General features: G+C 32.4%; 3 protein-coding genes across 8 annotated transcripts in view; all 3 read left to right on the top strand.

Annotated features, from left to right (window-relative positions):
• Positions 1 to 2,176, top strand: part of LOC119834916 (probable serine/threonine-protein kinase DDB_G0268876) — an 11,233-nt gene extending 9,057 nt beyond the window's left edge. The window contains exon 11 of one of the 2 annotated variants that reach the window (XM_038359450.1): positions 220 to 2,176. The gene's annotated coding sequence lies outside the window, so the exon portion shown is untranslated. The remainder of the gene's footprint in view (positions 1 to 219) is intronic. The other variant, XM_038359452.1, reaches the window with a different exon arrangement.
• An 896-nt stretch (positions 2,177 to 3,072) lies between these two features.
• Positions 3,073 to 16,246, top strand: LOC119835162 (receptor-type tyrosine-protein phosphatase N2-like). 5 transcript variants are annotated; one of them, XM_038359835.1, is made up of 23 exons: positions 3,073 to 3,546; positions 4,725 to 4,814; positions 7,208 to 7,261; positions 7,341 to 7,404; positions 7,608 to 7,742; positions 7,832 to 7,925; positions 8,010 to 8,142; positions 8,219 to 8,740; positions 8,816 to 8,947; positions 9,212 to 9,373; positions 9,866 to 9,956; positions 10,044 to 10,133; positions 10,213 to 10,292; positions 10,419 to 10,486; positions 10,790 to 11,011; positions 11,286 to 11,431; positions 11,851 to 11,905; positions 11,990 to 12,211; positions 12,557 to 12,754; positions 12,931 to 13,097; positions 13,366 to 13,419; positions 14,057 to 14,234; positions 14,821 to 16,246. In XM_038359835.1, exons 2-23 carry the CDS (start codon positions 4,730 to 4,732, stop codon positions 14,929 to 14,931), a joined length of 3,063 nt encoding a protein of 1,020 aa, XP_038215763.1. In that variant the 5' UTR covers positions 3,073 to 3,546; positions 4,725 to 4,729; the 3' UTR covers positions 14,932 to 16,246. The 5 variants fall into 5 exon arrangements, with proteins under 5 accessions (XP_038215763.1, XP_038215762.1, XP_038215761.1 ...); XM_038359834.1 differs by lacking the exon at positions 3,073 to 3,546 and adding an exon at positions 3,672 to 3,702 and having other exon boundaries at positions 10,790 to 11,008; XM_038359833.1 differs by lacking the exon at positions 3,073 to 3,546 and adding an exon at positions 3,672 to 3,702.
• Positions 16,247 to 18,353: 2,107 nt separating this feature from the next.
• The window catches only part of LOC119834919 (glyoxalase domain-containing protein 4), a 13,048-nt gene continuing 10,056 nt past the window's right edge, over positions 18,354 to 21,345 (top strand). Inside the window, exons 1-3 of the mRNA XM_038359456.1 lie at positions 18,354 to 18,627; positions 18,878 to 18,927; positions 19,130 to 19,395. Of these exons, the coding sequence (XP_038215384.1) occupies positions 18,538 to 18,627; positions 18,878 to 18,927; positions 19,130 to 19,395 (406 nt within the window). The 5' untranslated portion in view covers positions 18,354 to 18,537. The remainder of the gene's footprint in view (positions 18,628 to 18,877; positions 18,928 to 19,129; positions 19,396 to 21,345) is intronic.

Below are 21,345 nucleotides of genomic sequence, written 5' to 3'. Positions count from 1 at the left end.
TAAAGGTTATAGTACCCCAACGTCTATCAATCCATACACGGAAATTTGGCAAGATAGCCGCTACCACGCGCTGTCGGATGCTATTTGGCTGTGAAAGACGAGAACGCCAAGCTTCAAGTGCATCATCGCGTGCCTGCCTTCGCAACTCAGTTATGTTTATTGAGTCATTGGAGATAGATCGGATCTCATGAAACATCCTTGCATCCATGGAAGCTAGCCCTGGTCTAACAATGCAGCTCAATTTTCTAGAAATATGCAAATGAAAAAATTATTTCTTTTTTTTATTTTTTCTTTTAGTTTACGCTTCTAGTATGCAGTAGCATACAAGTTTGGAAAATTAAAACTGTTTCCAAATATTTTGCCGCTGTGTAGATTTGGTAGTGTAAATAGTCACATATTTTTGTTAAATTTGTACATTTACTATCTCCCCACTTTTGGAGAAGTTTTGTCAAAAACCATTTTAATCTTGTAGATTTTATGACAATGTCTGCAGTTTAATGTTTCGTATTAGTATGATTAATAATACGTATTAACTATCATATATTAAAGATATTGATGTACAATCAGCTATTACCCTTATTGAATACTGTATAATAAATTTATTCTAATCACAGTTTCTAAAAAAGCGCAAGATCGATTCCTATTGAAAACTGATAAGATTACTGCATCTGGCAGAGCTTCAGGTCAATTATTAACACATTGTCCTAAAATCTATCAATGAAATAACGTGAAATGTGTGTGCGCCTTAACCCGTAAGGAGACGGTATAATTTTTATAAAACGTAATTTCCTTGTATATTCCATACTAATTAAACAACATCGTTAGAAGAGTTACATTAAGTTAAATGCCATTTCGTTGCTTGTATGTTCTGATTTGAATAGTATTATTTTGAGATTAAGTTATGTAGTGTGTTCATTGTAGTGACTAAGGTATTACTGGTGTATGCTATTTATGTTCTCTTAGTTAAAGTACCTTAATCATATCAGTATATCTCACATAAGGTTCTCACGTAGAATTATTGTTTTTAAAAGCAAACATCTTTTATATGTGGACTGTTTGTTGTACACATTGTAGGGTTCGCTTGATAGGTTAGTACCTAAGTATTTAGTTTGAAAATGAACCTTTATATTTGAAATGTTTTAATTGTGATTATAAATTAAACTAAAAAACGTCTCTCCTTGTGTAAATGAAGTCCAGTGCCTAGAATTAATACTTTCTTTATTATGGATTATCGCTGCTATTTATTTTCTACTTTAACAACTATTATTTATATCTTTTGAGTGTACCTTCATGATCTAGATTCTAGATGATATACAAATGTTATTATTCAATAAGTTTTCTTGCGCTAAATCTACTATGTACGTCCTTTTTAAAAATTACTATGTAATAAAAAAAGATGTGTATTAAAAAGTATATTATTATAATATATCGGCAGTCTAATTGGTTATCAAAGCTACATAGTTATAGTATACCTATTAGTTTTAGGTAATTTTTCTATACACAACGTAAACATTTAATATTTTTGTAATGTTTTTAAATATGCCTTGTGTTGCCAGAAATTTAAATAATTGTATATATAACTATCAAAGATTTTAACTTTAAAAACAATGCAATAATTAATGTAGACCATTGTCACACAAATGCGTATTAGTTACTGTTCACAAAGTGAAGTGTATACATAGAAGTATCAAATTGTGCTATGAGTCGTTTACAGGAATAACCATGTTAAGTATATTGAAATAAGGTTTCCTTATCATGCTAATCTATCTTGTTCTTATATTTTATAGCTTCACCAGTGTATAGAAAAATGGATTTATTGTATGGTATTAAGATTTAAACAAAATTAATCTTCACATGGTGCCTCACCATAACGTACCTGTTATAGAAGCTGCTATGTATAGAACATATTTCGATTTATTTTTCAGTCACTGAAATTCGACTTTATGTTAAATTGCAACACTGATACAATGTTTGTACAGATTGCTAACTCAAAAGTTCTTATAATTTCATACAATTTGTTTATGTGTTAGTAATTTTATATATACTAAGAGTGAAGACGATTATTCATTGCAGTACTTGTATAAACTGTATAGTTGTTTAACATATGTAAACTTTAGTGGTACTTTGTCTTGTGTATTATAATTGTGTTATCGTAATACAGAGATTTTTTTATATATATTATTGTATTTTATTTAAATCCTAAATGTAATTCTACGCAATTGCCTTTTGTTTTTACTGCTTAAGCCGGAACAGTTTAGCCGGCTCGGCCTGGGTGAGCTTAGAAGTAGACTTGGCTTAATAATTGTCCATTTTGTAATTGAATTCCTTTATATTCATAGGAATAAAACAGATATCAAATATGAAGAGTAGTGCAGAATGTTTGGATGGATTACTATCAATGCATATCAAGTGTTCAAACATGGTATAGGTGGGTATTTATGTTGATTCTCACTTAGATCAGAAAAGTTTCCCTTAGCAGTGTATACTATAGTAAACAATATTAGCCATATATTTTGTTTGTAGTCATTATAGCGTTCTTTGATTACTTAGACAGTCATAATAATAAACTATATCTTATAAATTATCTAACTTTCTCGTACTTAACTACAATAGTAATTCGTGCTCTTCCACTTGTCTCTTTTATATCATGTGTATGTTTGGGCCAATGGAACAAAACCGTAAGACCAATTTTTAGAATATTCGTGTTTATTATACACAAAACACATTGCGCATAATTACAAAGTCCACGTATTATTTGTGTCAGTACAAAGACGTATTCATGTACCGAAATTTATGAACCAGGTTTAAATTAATACAACATAGTGTTACATGTACTCAAGCTTCAGTTTTTATCAATTCGAAGGAACGCAAATTTCCGTGTTATTTTTAATGCAATGCTTTCTTTAAGTAAATATAGCATCCCTAATACTACCATATTCTATTTATCCCGTAAAAATGTCATGTGGTTGATAAGTGTTTGTATGTGGGTGGCTGTAAGTACCAAGCATCGCTTCGTTTATCGACTCTAGCCCCAACATCGTTATCGAAACGTCATTAGCATGCAAAACGCTGTACCAAGATAACCCGGCATAGTGTCGCCGCCGCCTAAACAAGGCAATATATTTTAATTATTTTCTTCCTTTTTCGTGTATTGACAAATACACTCAGGGTTCAAGTGCATTTTGTTGTCAACCAAATATTATTGCATTCCAAATTCGGTCGTTATATTTATCGAGCTCATTCCGCGTTACAGTGAAGTGCTTCGAGTGGAAGCTTCGAGGACCAATTGCTAATATTGCGTTATCTAATGATGATTGAAGTATAACATCTAGTCGGATCGAGTTATGTAGGCGGCGAATGTATTGTGTGAATGGATGGGCGCAAGATCGATATAGCGGAGTGCGCAGGCTCGCTGGGCGATACAGCTGGCGGTTTTGCATCTCGCCGCGGACAACCCGCCTGAAGCCGTGTCTCAGTGTCCGCTGTGAAAGATTTCAGTGTTTCCTGCATAACTAATGCTGCAGTAATCATTGGTGATCTTGAACGGTGCGTATTCATACCTCTTACATAAACAGAATCATTATTTCTGATAGGTATTTTTTCCTGTGAATATATTTTTGTAGGCTGCGTTTATAAAACCTGTTACTTAAAAGTGTTAATGAGATGTTTTGATAGTGTGTTTGTTTATGAGATCGTTGTCTGGTACGTAAAGCTTTTTTATTCATTATTTCTTTCTCTTGGTTTAGATACCGCTCGTTCTATTTTTAGAACCAGGAACCCTTTGACATTATCCTAACTAACTGCGTAGGTGGGCGCATTTATTCATCCCCTGTTACAAAATTTTAATTATTTTTACATTTCAACCTTTTATTTTAACTTATTACATACAAAGCTTTACTAATAAAGAATATTTGTAAGAATGCATCCCCAATAATAGGGATGAACGTTTTTAGGCCGAGCGATTGCGTGGGATGTACCTAAAGAGCATGGATGCCTACGTCAATGTAATCTATCTATGTAACAGCCGTACCTATCTATAGCTATCATTTATGTTAATAACGTTTATGATTTATTACTCCTTTATTAAAATAATACTAGGTCAAATAACACAATACAAATTCCTGATGCGTTTAATGTGTTAACGTCGTTTATTTTATTGATAATTTGGTGAATTATACTTATTAAAGTTAATTGTATACTTCCACTAGGTATTAGATCTTTCATTTACAAATGTTTAAACTTGTAATAAAAATAAATTGGCAATAACGCCGGGCGAAATTAAATTTAACTAAGCTTAAATCAATCTTCAGCGGGCATCCATCAAGTTTATTAGGTCTATAAATGAAGAGCCCCATGAAATCTCATAGTAAGGAGAAGGTAAACTAGTACCTATCAGTTAATGGGATAGGTGACCTAATATCTATTATTCATTTGTTGTTAATTACGTGTGGTTCATTTGTAACAATTAATTGACCTGTATATTGGGACACTTCAAAAATTAAAATATGTGGTATGTTTGGAATGACATATAATATAATTGCCTCAAATGGATAATAAAAATATTATTTTGGGGGTAGTTGTCGGTCTTAGGTCGTAGGTGTATACTGGTCTAATGTTATAGCCGCATTTTTAAAATCTGTTTCTATTTCATTAAGGATTAATAGTTACAAAGAAAAATTGTATGTTTTTGGGATTTTGGAGAAGTACATTAATAATATTTACAGATGTAATGTGCCGAATGTATTTACGGCCAACTCTATGGGCGCTGGCGCTTCTAGGCACGCTGGCGCCCTCGAACGCTGATGGTAACATAGGTACGTATATAATAACATACTAGCCGCTTCCCGACTTTGTCTAGAATGAAGAATAATAAATGAATAAATTATAAAATAACTTGCTTTTTCCCGCAGCTTCGTGCGCGTTAAACTATAAAATAAAACACACACAGTTTATAAAAGTCGACGATTCTTGAGCATTTCTTCAATTCTTTTTTCTTGACCGCTATGTATTTGTACATAATTTCTTATTTTTTTTAATATCCACCAATTTACCACCTTTTGTTTCTACAGCTCACAATTATATCAAAAATGTATAAATACTAACATATCAAAATTCTTTTCATAGGTACTTCATTAATAGGCGAATTTTTCCTGAATTTGAAATCACAGAAAAAACATTTCTAGCTAGTAATGGAATATGATTTGTAGTGTATGTACAAATTCAGGACTTAAATATATATCACAGATAATAAAATACTATACTAATACATATATCTACCCACTATAAAAGGTTTACTAAGCAAAATGCTAGATTAAAATATATTATACGTACCGACCTATTCATGTTCCTTTCCTACCGAGGAATCTTCGAGATTAAAAGCGTTTGATGGATAAAAATAGACTCGAGCATCTTCTAGAAATTTCATAAGATATAATGAAAATGCCTTCATGCAACGTGGGTTGCAATTTTCTCATCTTATATCAAAGAGTACCTACGTAATAACGAATAATATTTCAAATATCTGCATAACATTTGCTATTTCTGATTCTCTCTGAATATTTATAACGGTCCGCCCCGGTTTGCCCGTGGTACATATATAGAATATAGCCTTCCTCAATAAATGGGTTTTATTTATTTATTTATTTATTTATTTATTAACTCTTTATTGCTCTTGAAACAGCATAAAAACCTTAATATATATACATTACAAACAAATGGCGGTCTTATCGCTATATAGCGATTTCTTCCAGACAACCAGACGTACAGAGAGAAATTAGATAGAGGAGAGGAGTAGGGCAGAGCATAAATATAATACGAAAGATAAAATATACATATATAGTACTATGAATAATGTCTATTATACATATTATAAACAATTAGATATATAAAAATAAATATATAAAGGTTTGAAACACTATAGTTTATTAAGTAAAACAGGAAGAGTAGTAATAATTGTGTACCAGTACCTTAAACTTATTTAAGGACTGTGCCTTTTTTATTGGTTCAGGTAGCGCGTTCCACAGTTTTATCGCCCGAACAGTGAACGAAGTGTCATAGAAACCAGTGTGATGTGGTGGCATTCGTAAACGATACATTTCAGTGGATCGAACTGGTTCGCTATTGTTACCCCTAAAGACGAAATTTTCTTTTAAGTACGCGGGCATCTTTGGGTTGAACAAAACCTGATAAAGAAGATGCAGCACATGAGCATCCCGGCGAAATCGGATCGGCAGCCATTTGAGTTGAGATCGAAACTCAGATATATGGTCATATTTATGGGTTATTTAACACTGAAAGAATTTTTCAAATAGGACCAGTAGTTTCTGAGATTGGTGCGTTCAAACAAACTAACTCTTCAGCTTTATCATATTAGTATAGATTAATTGCAACGAGAAAAAATAGGTACTTACAAAGTATATAAAACTCAGTCAATCGTTTGCCCCTATTTCAAGTATAATTAGAATACTATAGAATAATCTAACTAGATATCACTGTTGCTACAAAATAAAAGTAAATGTATTATATTAAAGCTTTGATATTGTGAATAAATAACATAAATCTTGTAACATATGACAGAGACGTTAAATTTACCAATATTTTGAATTTGGAATATGGATTGAAAAGTTATATTGAAATTCAATAAAAGAAAGCACTTTATTGTACCTCGATTGCACACAAAATAGCAAAATCATGCATAGTGTATTGTGCATCTCTCTCTGTCCTTAATTTCATATGGTTACCTACTTTCATCCTACTTTTTTTGTGAAAAGAAACGAACTATCCATTCACTCAATTTTCGCAATTTGAATCCTCTTCTCTGTTTATAATCTAAAGCTTTGCTTGAATACAGCTTTCCAAACTTCCTTTATTGGGTTTTACCTTTTTTAATAACAAATACAAACATAATTTCTTCACAATAATACTTGATAGGTATGTATGCTGTACGATAACATTAACTTAAGCGTTATAGTCACAAAGAAGAAGTGAATAATCAGACAGATAATCGTTAACTTAAATAAATCTAGATATCTTAATCACAATAGAATCTAAGTGTAAAACTCGAGAGCAGTATTTTTTTAACGTTATTGTTAAGGCTCAGAGATGGTTCTTATGGAGAGAAAAATCCGCACCACCACTGAAGCCGGGGCGGATCGCTGGTATAAGGATTAAAGTAAATATTGTCTATATCTTTTTTGTTGTTTCGCAGGGTGTTTGTTCAGTTCGACTTTGTGCGTAGAGGGCGCGGAATGGTGCTACGATGGTATGTATTGAACTATTTTTTAAGAGAAAGCACAATTATTAACATGTTGTTGAATTGTAATGTATTTTTATATACACAGATTTCGCCTTTGGGAAGTGCATCCCCATCTATGAAAGCGATGCAGAGGAAGGTTCGCTCTACCAGTAAGTATTGCAATAGATTTTATTTATCTTCGTGTTAGTTGCCACATCCTCGGAAACGGCTCCATCGATATTTATGAAACTTTACTAATGTTATAATTAATGATTAGGTACATTTTTATAGTATCATAAATTTTAATTTGAAAATTGAATTGACAATTCGCTAAAAAACTTTTAATTTATTACTATAATAACGCCATATTCAGATATGACATGAGTTCGACCCAACTGCAATGGTTCGAAGGGGAGCTGCAACGTCTAGCTACCCAGGGGTACCGCTGGGAGCATGCTTACACCCAATGCGTATTGCAGAGCATGCTCTATGCATTACGACAACAACTGTAAGTAGGAATTCTGTTTTCTTCTTCTTTTTCCATTACGTGATTTCAGTATGTAATGCAGATTTGATAAACACATCCATTAATTTCAGTGATCCGACAAATGTGAATTCAAAGTTATGTGATCAGTTCGCTGACCCTAAACTGAGCTCAGTGCCTGTAATAGAAGGCGATGAAAATTTAGAGGTATGGTTTATTAAATTGTGCGATTAATTAAAGTTTAACACACATTGGAACCTAATATATATTATTAAAAAAAAATTACTCTAGGTCGAACCAGACGAAACAGCTTATGTACGATTTATGCCAAATTCGCAATTAGTCGATTCCGATTATGCAAATGAAATATATAATCCTCCTTTGACGCCGGATGACGAGCCAGTCCCGTATTTAATACCAGAAGGTACGTTGAAATTTGACTATGAAATAAGACTGTCTAACGCAATAAATGTCGCTTACTTTTTCTTTTTGCAATTCAGTTTCCGAAATTGAACCCTCGGCCGAAAATGAAATCTCGGGTGATAAAGTACGTAACATTATGATAATGAATGGAGGTGAGGAGTCTCCTGTTGTTCCGTTTGGAGGTTTTCGAGAGAGACTGCGAGCTCAGAGGATACAAGGAAATAGACCTGATTCTGAACTTGAACAATTTATCGACAAAGAGAAAAAATCTCTGCAACAAAACAAGCTTGAGCCGAATCCAGAAACCAATGATTTTACTGATGAACAACGCTTAGGCGCTCATTTCAGAAAATACAAAACAAAACCACCACCGTATACAGCAGAGTATTTGACGGGTAATAGATTTTCACCTTTAGATGCAGAAGTAAAATCTAACGCTTTAGAAAAATACAGACAGAGTTTTGCAGCGAAAAATTTTCCCTTTGAATATGAGAATCCCGGTGATATACCAGAATCACGTATTTATTTTGATGAAGATGGTATGGATGAAGAATTAGTTGAACCCGGGAGTGGTGAATTAGGCCCGTATAAGTCTAAAGGTAGCGCTTATAAAGTTTACTGAAATATGTAATTATTAAAGTGAATATTGCTCAATCAAAGCATTGCGTTTCCAGGAGGTAAAGCGAAATTCGACAAAAACATGGAGTATTTAATGAATTATTGGAGCAAAATTATTGGATCAAAACTTAGGCCTCAAGGTGCAGTTATAGCTGAAGGTGGACCATTGGGTCCAAATGAGTTGCAAGGTTGGAATTAAAATCGTCTAACTACTTATAGTATGTAGGCAAAACGGAATTTGTGTTGCTTCTTTGCATCGGCACTATAAAAACCAATACACTACTTTTCTTTCTTGAAATAATTTGTAACATACAAAGTTATTTTTTAATTTTTCCATGTTTTTCATTAGGTTTTATTATGTTATTAAAAATCATGATTTCATAAAACCTTCAAGCTCTGAGATAGAGTGATCCAGAGCAAAGGCTATTACATATCTACCGACAATGTTTCAGGTGAAAATTCAAAATTTTACTTATCCGAAGATTTTCAAGACTTACTTGATAGAGAATTGGGCTTTAAGCGTAGGGAAAGAGATGATGTTAAAAAGCCTGGGCCACGGCTGGACGCGCAAGCCTTAAAGATTTTATACCACAATAAGAGTATGTCTGTGACAGGTTAGTGTCACGGTGGCCTAAAGTAACTAAAAGCTGTAAAACTAATATAACGTCCGTGAAGAATGTGTTTGAACTACTAACTGCACTGCTAAATATTCTCTAGATTGTACGCACTAAATGTACCCTAAACTAGCACATTCTATTTTAAATGTTCACAATTCGCATGATGCTCTCTGGTTCTCCGTACACTCCCCAACATATTTGTGTAATTATTATTTCATTTCTGATTATTTTCACTCCCATATTTTTTTGCTTATTTTTCAAAGATTTTTTTTGTATTGTGGTGCTATCGATGTAAAATATATATCACAAGATGTAACACAAAATAATCAAATAAGGAAGAACGTCTCGAAAACACGATTTCTTTGTAACAATCCTTAAATGCATGAATTTTGTACATATATTTATATATAGTGTTGTATGTCTTTGTTAAATAATTATCTATGACAGCGGTTACATATTTTTCAAATTAATTTTAAAATTTGTTTTCAGACCACGAAGTGCCATCGGGAAAACCGAGTGACATCAATAATAATGAATATCAATATGACCCGTCTTATGCGTTTGTTAAATTTCAAAATAGGTACCAACATATTTTTTTTTATTAATTGAACAGAATGTCGCTTCCGAACATCGTAATAATGCACACTTTTGCTTTTATTTGCCTCAGATTCCTTACAAACTGGGAAAAAGGCATCTCTTTTATTTCAAGACTAGAAGAAATGCTCGGCTTAGAGAAAGATACTTTTACGAATCCACGGTAACTTTACTTGCTTATCTTACTCATGTTTATTAATCTCATTATTTTTCTTTTATCACTGGTTAATCCTAAATTACAGAGTTGACCCAACAGAGGTCACCTTTAAAGTTGAAAATAATAACCGAGGCTGGAACGCAGAGGAAGTAGCTAGGCAAATTGGTATGTTTAGATATTGATTTTTATAATATTGTATATTTAGTTTTATATGCAATTGTCTACTTTCTTGTTGGTATCTTACTATAGTTACGTATGAAGTACGTCATATAAATATTTTCTTAATTTTAGGTGCCATAAAAGATAAAGTTGCCAAAGAAACAGGAGCACAAATTATTGCCAGTGGTATTGGTGATAGGGTAAGTGCCTCTATTAAAAACAATAGTAATCCATGGTGTTAGAACAATTAAAAAAAAAAATACTTGCATCGATCGATTGGATGTAAATAAATTTCAATAAGATCTATTATATTTTTATATTTTTTATATCACTTTGACCTAAATTGAATTTTGTACCTGTAGTACTTCAATTTGTATTTTATTAGTGAAGAGGAGTATAGTTCAGATAATTCATTTAGTTCACTTACACTTTTCTTTAAAACTTGCCAGTAACCACCAAGTCTTTTGAAAATATTCTTTTTTTATAAAGTGGGTTTTTTCCAGACTCAATATCATGTAATGCGCCAAGACGTAGTGCGAGAACCTCAATATTTCGGCTTAGAACTGCCCGTTCTTCTTGCTCTGGTTGGCAGTTTAGCTGTTCTTATAGTTGGAGTCGTTATTTTTGCGATTCTGCTAAAACGGGACATGAGCTCGAAGAGGAAGATGCAAGGGCTGTCTTCAGCGGCCGAAATCGACGCCGAAGCTACTAGAGACTACCAGGTAGTGGTTACCGGGGACCATTTATGTAATACTTCTATATTAAATCAACAGAGTCCATAGAATAATTTTGGTCATTAATTTTTGCAAAAAAAAAAATAGTTTTGAGGCAATTTAGAGATAAGTATTCGACGTATATATTTATACTTTTTCGTGTTGAAGTCGGTTGGGAAGAAAAAGTGTGCTTCATCCCAATTTTTTCACTGATAATGGCTTAAGTGTTATCGATGCAAATTATAATTTAATCCGATAATGTCGCATACACGCACTTGATTCTCAGGAATTGTGTCGTGCTCGTATGTCTGGCAAGATGACCGGCAAGCAGGCTCCAGCGCCGCACACCGCAGAGGCGCCGCAACGCATCACGTCGCTGTCTCGAGAACCTGATGGCAACTCTCCATCCACAAGATCTAGCACTTCTTCTTGGTGCGTCTATTGCATTTATGGCTAGCACGAATGAATCGTTTCTACGAACGAAATGTTCATAGAAACATGATAGGAGAAAATCATATAAAACGATTATCACCTGAGTCAGCAATAAATAAATATTAATCAATAATTTTAAATCAACTATTCAACTTTTTGTTCTTTAGTTTACCGCCTGTCATTCATTGTAAGACTCATTGTGACTATATATGAGATGTTTTTAGTGTGCAACCATTAATAAAAAAATCTTGTTAAAAAGTTTGCAAAATTTATTTCTATAATTACCTATTATGAAAAAAAAAATTATACCTATTATCTCAAATGATGATCCTTGTTGGTATAAGATTACATGTACCTGAGATAAGTAATATCTTTATGATATATGAACATATACCTACATAAATTTTTAACTTTGACAGGAGCGAGGAACCAGCGCTTACCAACATGGACATATCTACTGGCCACATGGTCTTAGTACGTGCGATTTTATTTACACTCTGTTCATAGTATCCTATTTTAGTAAAAGCACGTTTGTATTTATTTATTTGTCTTTATCAGGCTTATATGGAAGATCACTTGCGAAACAAGGACCGACTAGAACAGGAGTGGAAAGCTCTATGCGCCTACGAGGCTGAACCGAATACGACCACCGCGGCTTATAAAGCTGATAATACCGGAAAGAATAGATACTCTCATTGCCTTCCGTACGATCATGCTAGGGTAACTCTGAACCCTCTATCGAACCACCTTGGATCTGACTACATTAATGCTTCGACTATCGTGAGTAGCACTGCTAATTTCCTGTCATAATGTACCTACATTTAACATTGAAAATCGTAAACGAACTCATTGTATCTTCTACTGTAAAAGTACATTTCACAGTATTTAAGAAGTTACCTTACTGATTGTAACCAAACATTGCATTATAAATCTGCACTTAACTAACGTCTTCTCGTCCACCTATGTGAACTTTGATAAGTCTATATTATTATAGAATAATATATAACGTATAGACGTAAGACCAAAAATCGTTTGAATCTACATAATAAACAGAAGTTTATAACTGTTACTTGTAAATCGTAAAAGAAATCCATAATATTCCAATTTTACTTTTTCTTATTCCAGACTGATCACGACCCTCGCAACCCAGCCTATATCGCCGCGTCTGGTCCAATGCCACACACATCGTCTGACTTCTGGCAAATGGTATGGGAACAGGGGAGTGTTGTCATGGTAATGCTGACGCGACTCACGGAAAACGGACAGCAGCTGTGCCACCGATACTGGCCCGAGGAAGGATCTGAACTCTATCATATTTATGAGGTGTGAAGTAATTACTAACTAACTAATGCGTATAATAAGGTTTCTCTTATACCTTGCAATAAAATAGTTCCCCTTAGAGATATATATCTATAATTGTAAGGAAAAAAACCCTAAATGTTTTTATCAACACCATATTATAATAATATTGATATATATAATTTTATTGATAAATTCAGGTGCATCTCGTGAGTGAACACATCTGGTGCGACGACTACCTCGTCCGCAGCTTCTACTTGAAGAATCAACAAACAAGCGAAACTCGTACCGTCACCCAGTTCCACTTCCTGTCTTGGCCTGAGAACGGAGTGCCTTCATCCACCAAGGCTTTGCTTGAATTTAGGAGGTAAAGTATCTCTTTTTTAAATGCTAAAACGATCGGTGACTGTCTTCTCACTTGGATCATATTTTAGTTTAGATTAGATGCGTTACACTACATAAACACGAATAGAGGTTGAACACCGTAGCATTTCTTTCGTTTGATGCTTTACCTCTTTTTTATATTATAATTCAAAATATTTCACGGTACGTTACATATATATTGTGTCATTTTGGTATTTGTGAGATTTACTACTTATTGGAGTGTAAGAAATTAATCAGATTTTTATTTAAAGGAAGGTGAACAAGTCATACAGAGGACGATCTTGCCCCATCGTGGTTCACTGCAGGTGTGTATTATTCTGCATTATCTTAACCCTTTGTATACTATATACTAATAATAATACACATTTTTCTGTCATAGTTCTAGCATTTTTACTTTTGAGACTGTGATCTTGTAACATCGATAAATTATTTCCTGCTATATTAGCTTATATATTTTTTCTTTTCAATCAGTAACATTTTTATAGTTTGGGTACGAGGTTAACGGGACCCTATTATTAAGCCTTTGCTGTGCGTCTGTTCGTCTGTCTGCTTGTCAAAAACCTAGGTTAAACGTTAAGAGTTAAACGGTCATAAATTGGAAGGTTTTTGTAAAATGTGACTAAACAAATGCATCATAAAATATGCATACTGTGGATGACTATTCTTTTTTTCTAGTGGTTGCGTAAGCAGTTATTTAATTTAATAATTCACATAAAAATGGAAGTATACATAGTGAAATGTCTTTATTATTTTGTGATGACGAATAGTGATATGAATAATGTTCGATTCAGCACCACAGTGCTAAATCGATCATATTTTTTTAATCTGTAATTTTCCGCTATTCAATAAATATATTAAGGCTATATATGTACATATGAGTGCGTACATCATTCTGTCTCCTATAGTGAGCCCTTAAGACTGACCAAAACCTTCTGCTAATAGTGACGGCGCCGGGCGCACGGGTACATACTGTCTCATCGACATGGTCCTCAACCGAATGGCTAAGGGCGCCAAGGAGATCGACATAGCCGCGACGCTGGAACACATTCGCGACCAGCGACCGCGCATGGTGGCGACTAAGCAGCAGTTCGAGTTCGTTCTCATGGCCGTCGCTGAAGAGGTAATGTTATCGCCTGCGCACGTTCGAGTGGTACGGCTCGCTGCTTATAACGCATTTAACTAAATAGAATATATAATTTTTTTTCAATTTTTTGTCAGATTGCATAGATGATAAAGATGCGTTAACAAAAATATAACGAAATATAATGAATAGAATTAGGTAAATAACATTTTATAGTAGGAGTCTGGCATACACTTTAACTTATTCACGTAAAAGCCTTTATCTATTTATATTAATCGAGTAGAAGAAGTAAAGCCTCGTATTCATGGTAAACAAATGATGATATGACAATAACTGAACGAAAACGGGAGAGTATATTAATTATAAATAATTATTAATATAGTAGTGTAGTATCAAGACATACGAACAAATTATCCTTACTATAAAAATAAAAAAAATTGATAAGAGTTTGTTGGTTTATTGGAACACACTAATCTCGGAAACTATTGGATCGATTTTAAATTTCCTTTCAACATGGATATGTACGTGATCCCTGCTATTGCCTGTATGTACCACGGGCGAGGTCGGGACGAGCGGCTATGTAGGTATGTATGTCAATAATAAAACCTTATCTTTGCATATGAAGGTACACGCAATTCTCAAGGCTCTACCGGCGCACTTGCAGCAACTTCAAGAGAAAAAAGAAAAAGAAAAGGAGAAAGACAAAGATGGCTCTGAAAAGGAAAAACACAATTAAAAATAACGCACCGATTTCTTTATAATTGCATTTTATATAGTATTTACGTTAAATGTTGTTAAAGGTTGGGAATTTCGCTGTATGGACATTTTCGACTACTAATAATACCTACTTATTAAGGCACTAATGACGTTATTATTTTTATTAAAGGCATGATGGCAAGACTGAAGGTAGATGTAGCGCAACAGTGTTGGTGACACCTTATATTACTGATAACATTAAATCATTGAAAGGAGATTTTTTTTTTTTGATTTTGCGAGATTCTCAACTCTTTTCTAATATGTTTAAATGTTTTCAGAAATACGTAAATTAAGATATATTTTAATGAAAGCTACGTTATTCGCTTTCATCCATTTGTAATATTTATGTGCTTGTTTCTCGAAGTCGATGCTGTTATCTGCCTTTAAATCGATAGTCTGTTTTACGTGGTCAATTGTTGGGCTGTCTGGAAATACATCAATTTTTTTTAATATTATTATCTTCTATACTGACCAAAGCGATATGCAACAAATCTTTATTTTTAAACCGTCTCATATTATTATTCATATATCATGGCCTTTCTCTTATGGTCTAATTGCCTATTTTTATATATACCAGAAATTATTTTCAGCAAATTTATTAAACGCTTTAACTACCTATAACAAGAGATTACATTATTATTTAGCTTATTAAATAATTGCGAACCATCTTCACTAAACTATATTTTTCGAATAACATTGTATAGAGTTTCTAGTTATAAATAAATACTTTCCTTCATACAATGATTGTAGCGCAGCTTTGTGTTACCATATATTTCCATTTATCGTCGTGCATTTATAGTTAATTGTTAATTTTAAATAACTTATATCTTTATATGGAGGCTATATATTTAACGTTATATTTAATAGTTAAAGTTATTGTTTATGTTAATCGCCTACGTTATTTATTGTATAGGATATTTCAATATCGATGTACCTACTTTGACTTAGACAAACAATATCTTTTCACGATCATATCCACAAATAACGGAATACCTGATAAAAATAATCAGATAGATGAGCAGAAGATAATATTTACAGACTTTAGGACAGAAACAATAGGATTCGTCTAACGTATCTGTGTATGTTTATAAAATTTATAAAATTATATTTATTGCATATTTTAAGAAAATGTAAAAAAAAAAATATAACATACCCATGAAACTATGATTGTAGTTTAGACGTAAGAAAAAATATATTTAACCGTATTTCTGTATGAAATTATATGTAGTTTAATGTGAATGAATTGACTTCAATTGTTTTGATTATTAAAATGTTCTAGGGTGATGTTAGTTAAACTGTCCAATACCCTTCATTTCTTTTCTACTTCCTTTCCTTTCAACAATCAACATTACCCGTGCATATAGGTTGATGATTTGAAATATATTGTAATGACTGAATGACTTGTAACAAGATTGTTATAACGAGGTCGTGCAGCAGTTAGTCTCGACTTACTCTATGGTCACAACACAACTCATAACTTATACTCGTACTACATAAACACTAAGCAATATATGCCTTATTACTTTTAACATATAGTTCCCATTTATGCTTCTATGATAACATGCGGTGTGTGGAGCAGTTATGATGAGAAAAATTTAAATTGAAAATTTGTTTATTAAGTGCCATAAAAGCTTACAAAATCTAAACAGTTTTCGCAGTAATCTATAATATTCGAATTACAATTTGATGTAAGTTAATCGAAGTTAATTCAATTAAATTGAATTAAAAATCTTCTTATCGACACATTCTAATGCTTATAGAAAATACATATTTTAGAAATATTTATAACATACGTTACATTATGCATAGGCATCACTACATAGTCGCTCTCTGTCCATAAGTATGCTTAAATCTTTAAAAGTACGCAACTGATTTTGATGGGGTTTTTTTAATAGGTAGGACTGATTGAACAGAAAGGTTAAATGTATATTAACATCTATAAAACGACTCCGAATTTAACGCGTGGGAAGTTGCAGGCAAAACCTAGTACTTATTTAATAAAAATGTGTGCCATTTTTCAAATCTTACCCTCTGCGAATAGGATTTTCATTTTAATCTTTCGGGAGAATGTAATGCTATCTTAAAATCAGAAAGAGGTCATGCTTCTGTTAAGTTATGTAAACTGTAAAACCTCATTTAATAGAGGAATTCCTACCCATCTACTTTCCTTCCTTCCTTCCTCTATAATAATGTATAAAATACATTTTAAGAAGGTAAGGTAGGTGTATAATATAATTTTTAAGTGCATTTTTAAATTATTTCAATATACAGCTCAACTTATCTTTATCATCACTATTCTCAATCATAATCATAATAGAAAATCTTGGATATCACTTTGAAGTGTTATCGCAATCAAATGAAGTCGACTAGACCTAGTCAACAAATATATCAACACGCGCATACTGCATGCACATCTTGTAATGGGTTCATAATCTTAAAATGGGTGATACTTCAGGCTAGTCATATTTTAGATAATTCTTCTTAGATTACCTTATCACTCAGAAGGCATTTGATGTAAAATTGTGAAATCCATTCTAATATCAAGCTAAAGTGTTTTTTGTCTGTTTGTTTTTTGTTAGGGTTGTTTCAGAAACTCTTGCTTTGAATACTAGATTTTTTGTGTTGGATTTATTTATTGAGAAAGCCTTTATATGGGTTATGCTATATTATAATATTTCGCTTCAAACAAAAGGAGCGGAGCAGTAATTAAAAATATTGCCTTTTTCAAAGCGGTGATAGGGAAATCAGAAAATATTAAGAATAAAATAGTGGAAGGGGATAAGAAAATACCTAACATCTATTATTTTGAGAAAATATACTATTTTTTTTAAAGAATTTCAATGCTATAAAACTAAAAATTAAATCTGTCATTTTCTTAACTCTCGATTAAAACAGTCGAATAGAATGAAATCAAAGATTTTTAATTTATGTTGCCAAAATCGACGTTTTACAACTCAAGGGCTGTTTTTTATCTAGTCTACCTCTTTGTATAAAATCCCCTTTCTCTGCTTTCATACTGTAACCCACTGGTGTACTGCGGATTACACACTATTCGCATGTATTTTTTTTTTCTTGAATTGGCATTTCCTGTCGCCCCCATTTGTTTGCCGCTGGCACCGGGGCGTGTAATGTTATCAAAACTCATAGGCCATAGCTAATGGGGCCAAGCTCGGGTAATTTTCAATGCATGCATTTATTGTTGAGTATTAATATTTATCGACTTTATCTCAATATATTATATAAATACTAGATGATGACAGGAATGACTGTGACAAAGTAAAATGTGTTTCAAATTAAAAAAAGACATAAACAAGTTGGACGTATTAGTATTCGTTCTTATAAATCACTACGTATAAAGGAAAAGCATTATATTAATGTCAAAGTCACTGTCATCAAAGCGCTTTTGCCGTACAGTTGTTTTTTGCAGTCAGTTGTCGCACGCCGATAGTCAATATTACTCGAATTGCCGATTACGATTAGAGTTTAAACCGGAACAAATTGTACAACCAGCCTAAAATATTTCTAACTGTGAATCTTAGTGTGTATTATTTTGTGATATTAAAGATTTAAGTGTAAGTTTTTCAAAATGGTTACAGGCCGCGCTTTACATTTTGTATTCAAAGTCGCCGACAGAACTTTGACTGCAAAATTTTACAGAGAAGTGTTAGGAATGCAAGTAAGTCTACGACTATACATTACCTACATATAATATTTTTAAAGTGCTTTGTGTTTTATTTGCATAATTACTTACTGTGAACTTTGAAGGCTTACAACCTTTAACCGTATAATTAGATTTCAAGGTCTCATGACTGGTTCTAATCATGAACATTCAAGTCATTGTGCAAGAAAAATATATACTCTAATTTAATATCATAAACTACCTACTTGATAATATATAAAGTAGATATAATTTTTTTCTTCATTAGGTTTTGCGCCATGAAGAATTTACGGAAGGCTGTGAAGCTGCATGCAATGGGTAAGTCTTGCATAATATTATGAAAATTCTCGTTTAACAATTCCAAATCTTCGTAGGTATGTAAATTTAAAATTTTTCCATTCATTTTAATGAGTAATGTACGATGCAGTTTTTATTGACTTATAAAAATTTAACTTAATCTGGACATAAAAAGTGAATACATAGTATACCTATTGCTATACATTAAAAACAATTTTTTCAGACCATATGCAAACAGATGGAGCAAAACCATGGTGGGCTATGGGCCCGAAGACAATCATTTTGTTGTTGAGCTCACATACAACTATGGCATAACTCATTATGAGCAAGGAAATGACTTCCTTGGTATTACAATCCAGTCCAGCGAAAGCCTAAAGAGAGCAGCAGCTAACAATTGGCCGGTAAAAGAACAGAATGGCTTGAAGTATGTGGAGGCTCCTGGGGGCTACAAATTCTACATCATTGATAAGCCGCAACCAACGGACAAAGGTAATTAGTTAATATTTATTTATTATATTTGTTTATGTATATTTATATTTGAACTATTAACACGAATTAAACAGTAATAGATAATAAAAAAAAAATCAAATTATTCTGTATTTCATATAAAAGTGGTGTATGTAGGTGCCAATGCCTTTTGATTCTCAGAATTGTAACTAGTATTTTTAAAGTACTAACAATATCTATGAATACAGACTCATTATTTTTATTCAATGCAAAATTTAGTACTTTGCTTCATTTCTGGATCATCTCAATAAACACTTGGTACTAAAATTTGGAGAACATAACAAATAAAAAGGAAACATTGCTTAGATACAAATGAAAAACCATTTCCATAAAAATAATATATTATATAACATCGTTGCCCTTAATATTTGTGTGTTATATCATGTCAACTAAATGAATAATAGTCAGTCGAAGATTTGAATGTGAGATAGAGAAGGTGTTAATTATAACATATCTATACAATTACTAAAAACGATGATGATGTATATAAACAATATAAACATGATAGATTTTTCTGTTGGTAGTGTATTTTTTACATTGTTATCAGACTATGGGAATATTTATAAAAGTATAAATATTTTTAGTGTTAAACACTGCTGCCCTATTGTCATTTGTTGAGCGCATGCTCTATCTCGATTTTACAAACAATAACATAATTGTTTAAAGCTACTTTAGATAAAGTCAGATTTCATTATACACTAGTATTTTATGGCACTATATAGAAAGTCACACATCTACTTTGTAGACTTAAGGTAATTATTTTAACAGAAAACTGAAAACCTTCAAATTGTCAGAACTTGACCAAATTTTACCCTCATAGGTACCTACAGTTCCTGTAGTATTTCCAGGATAGAAACTATACATCTCCAGTCCCAAACTGTTTTACCAAATTTAATCCAATTTGGTTCAATAGTTTAGGCGTGTACTAGCAGCAAACCCAATTACTTTCGCATTTATTATAGTAGGATTAAAAAGGTAGTCTACAAATTCTCTTCTTCAAAACCTATTTATATTTATCGTAATTGTAAATGGATGTTGTCCTGCATATAAATATTATCTACATCATGATAATTATTGATGTCTTATGATTGTTTTGATTATTTCACCATAAATAATAGATCAATAAGCTAAGCAATGATCTGATTAACTTGATGCATGCCTTGATATAATCTATACTATGTTATCAGTATGTATTTTAAAGTACGAAACACTTAGGCGTGAGGAAAATTACGTAAATGTCGGAACACCAAAATCTGCACTTGAAATGTATAAATATTGTGGAAATTTATTATAAATTGTAACTAAAGTTTCAAATCATCATGACTTATAAATTTATCAAAAGTCAAATCCAGCCTTTATTATCTACATCATAAGATTCACCTGCAGTCTAAAAGGGAGTTCAAGCGCTAGATTGACGCACGTACATATTCACACACTCAACTATCTCAGACGGCTCTGTAGGTACACAGGGCACGCACACATGCGTACATATCGTCGGATAGAAATAAGAATACGCGATTTACTAAAAATGTATTAATTGTACTTAAAAATAGATCACTATTTAAATGATATGTTGCTTGAAGATTAATTTTACAAATAATCAGTATGATTGACCGTATATTAGCATGGTTATCGATTGTTAAAAGAAATGTTAGAGGTACCTTTGTAATTATTTTCTCTCGTATCAAACGGTTTTCAACACATTAATGAATTAACATATATTGCAGCATTGCAGGATGTGGCTGCTTTTGCCTCATGTGGTCCATTTAATCTTATGAAATTGTTTACAATTATTAATATTCCTACATTATTTTTCAATCTTTCAACATGTTAAATATCTTGATTATTTGGAATTAAGATAGGCATGAAAAACGTAACAAGATTTGACTACACACAAATTCATATTTTGCAAGATCATTTTTTAACTGATAT

Source organism: Zerene cesonia, chromosome 20, assembly GCF_012273895.1.
Source record: "Zerene cesonia ecotype Mississippi chromosome 20, Zerene_cesonia_1.1, whole genome shotgun sequence".
In the NCBI taxonomy this organism is placed as follows: Eukaryota; Metazoa; Arthropoda; class Insecta; order Lepidoptera; family Pieridae; genus Zerene; species Zerene cesonia.
Note: the sequence above shows the minus strand (reverse complement) of the source record. Positions and strands in the feature narration are given on the sequence as shown.

Bases quoted from the DNA above. Each gene is read 5' to 3' on its own strand.
- LOC119835162 (XM_038359833.1), top strand. The intron at 11,432-11,850 runs GTGCGTCTATTG...TAACTTTGACAG, and splicing joins AGATCTAGCACTTCTTCTTG to GAGCGAGGAACCAGCGCTTA. The intron at 12,755-12,930 runs GTGTGAAGTAAT...TGATAAATTCAG, and splicing joins AACTCTATCATATTTATGAG to GTGCATCTCGTGAGTGAACA.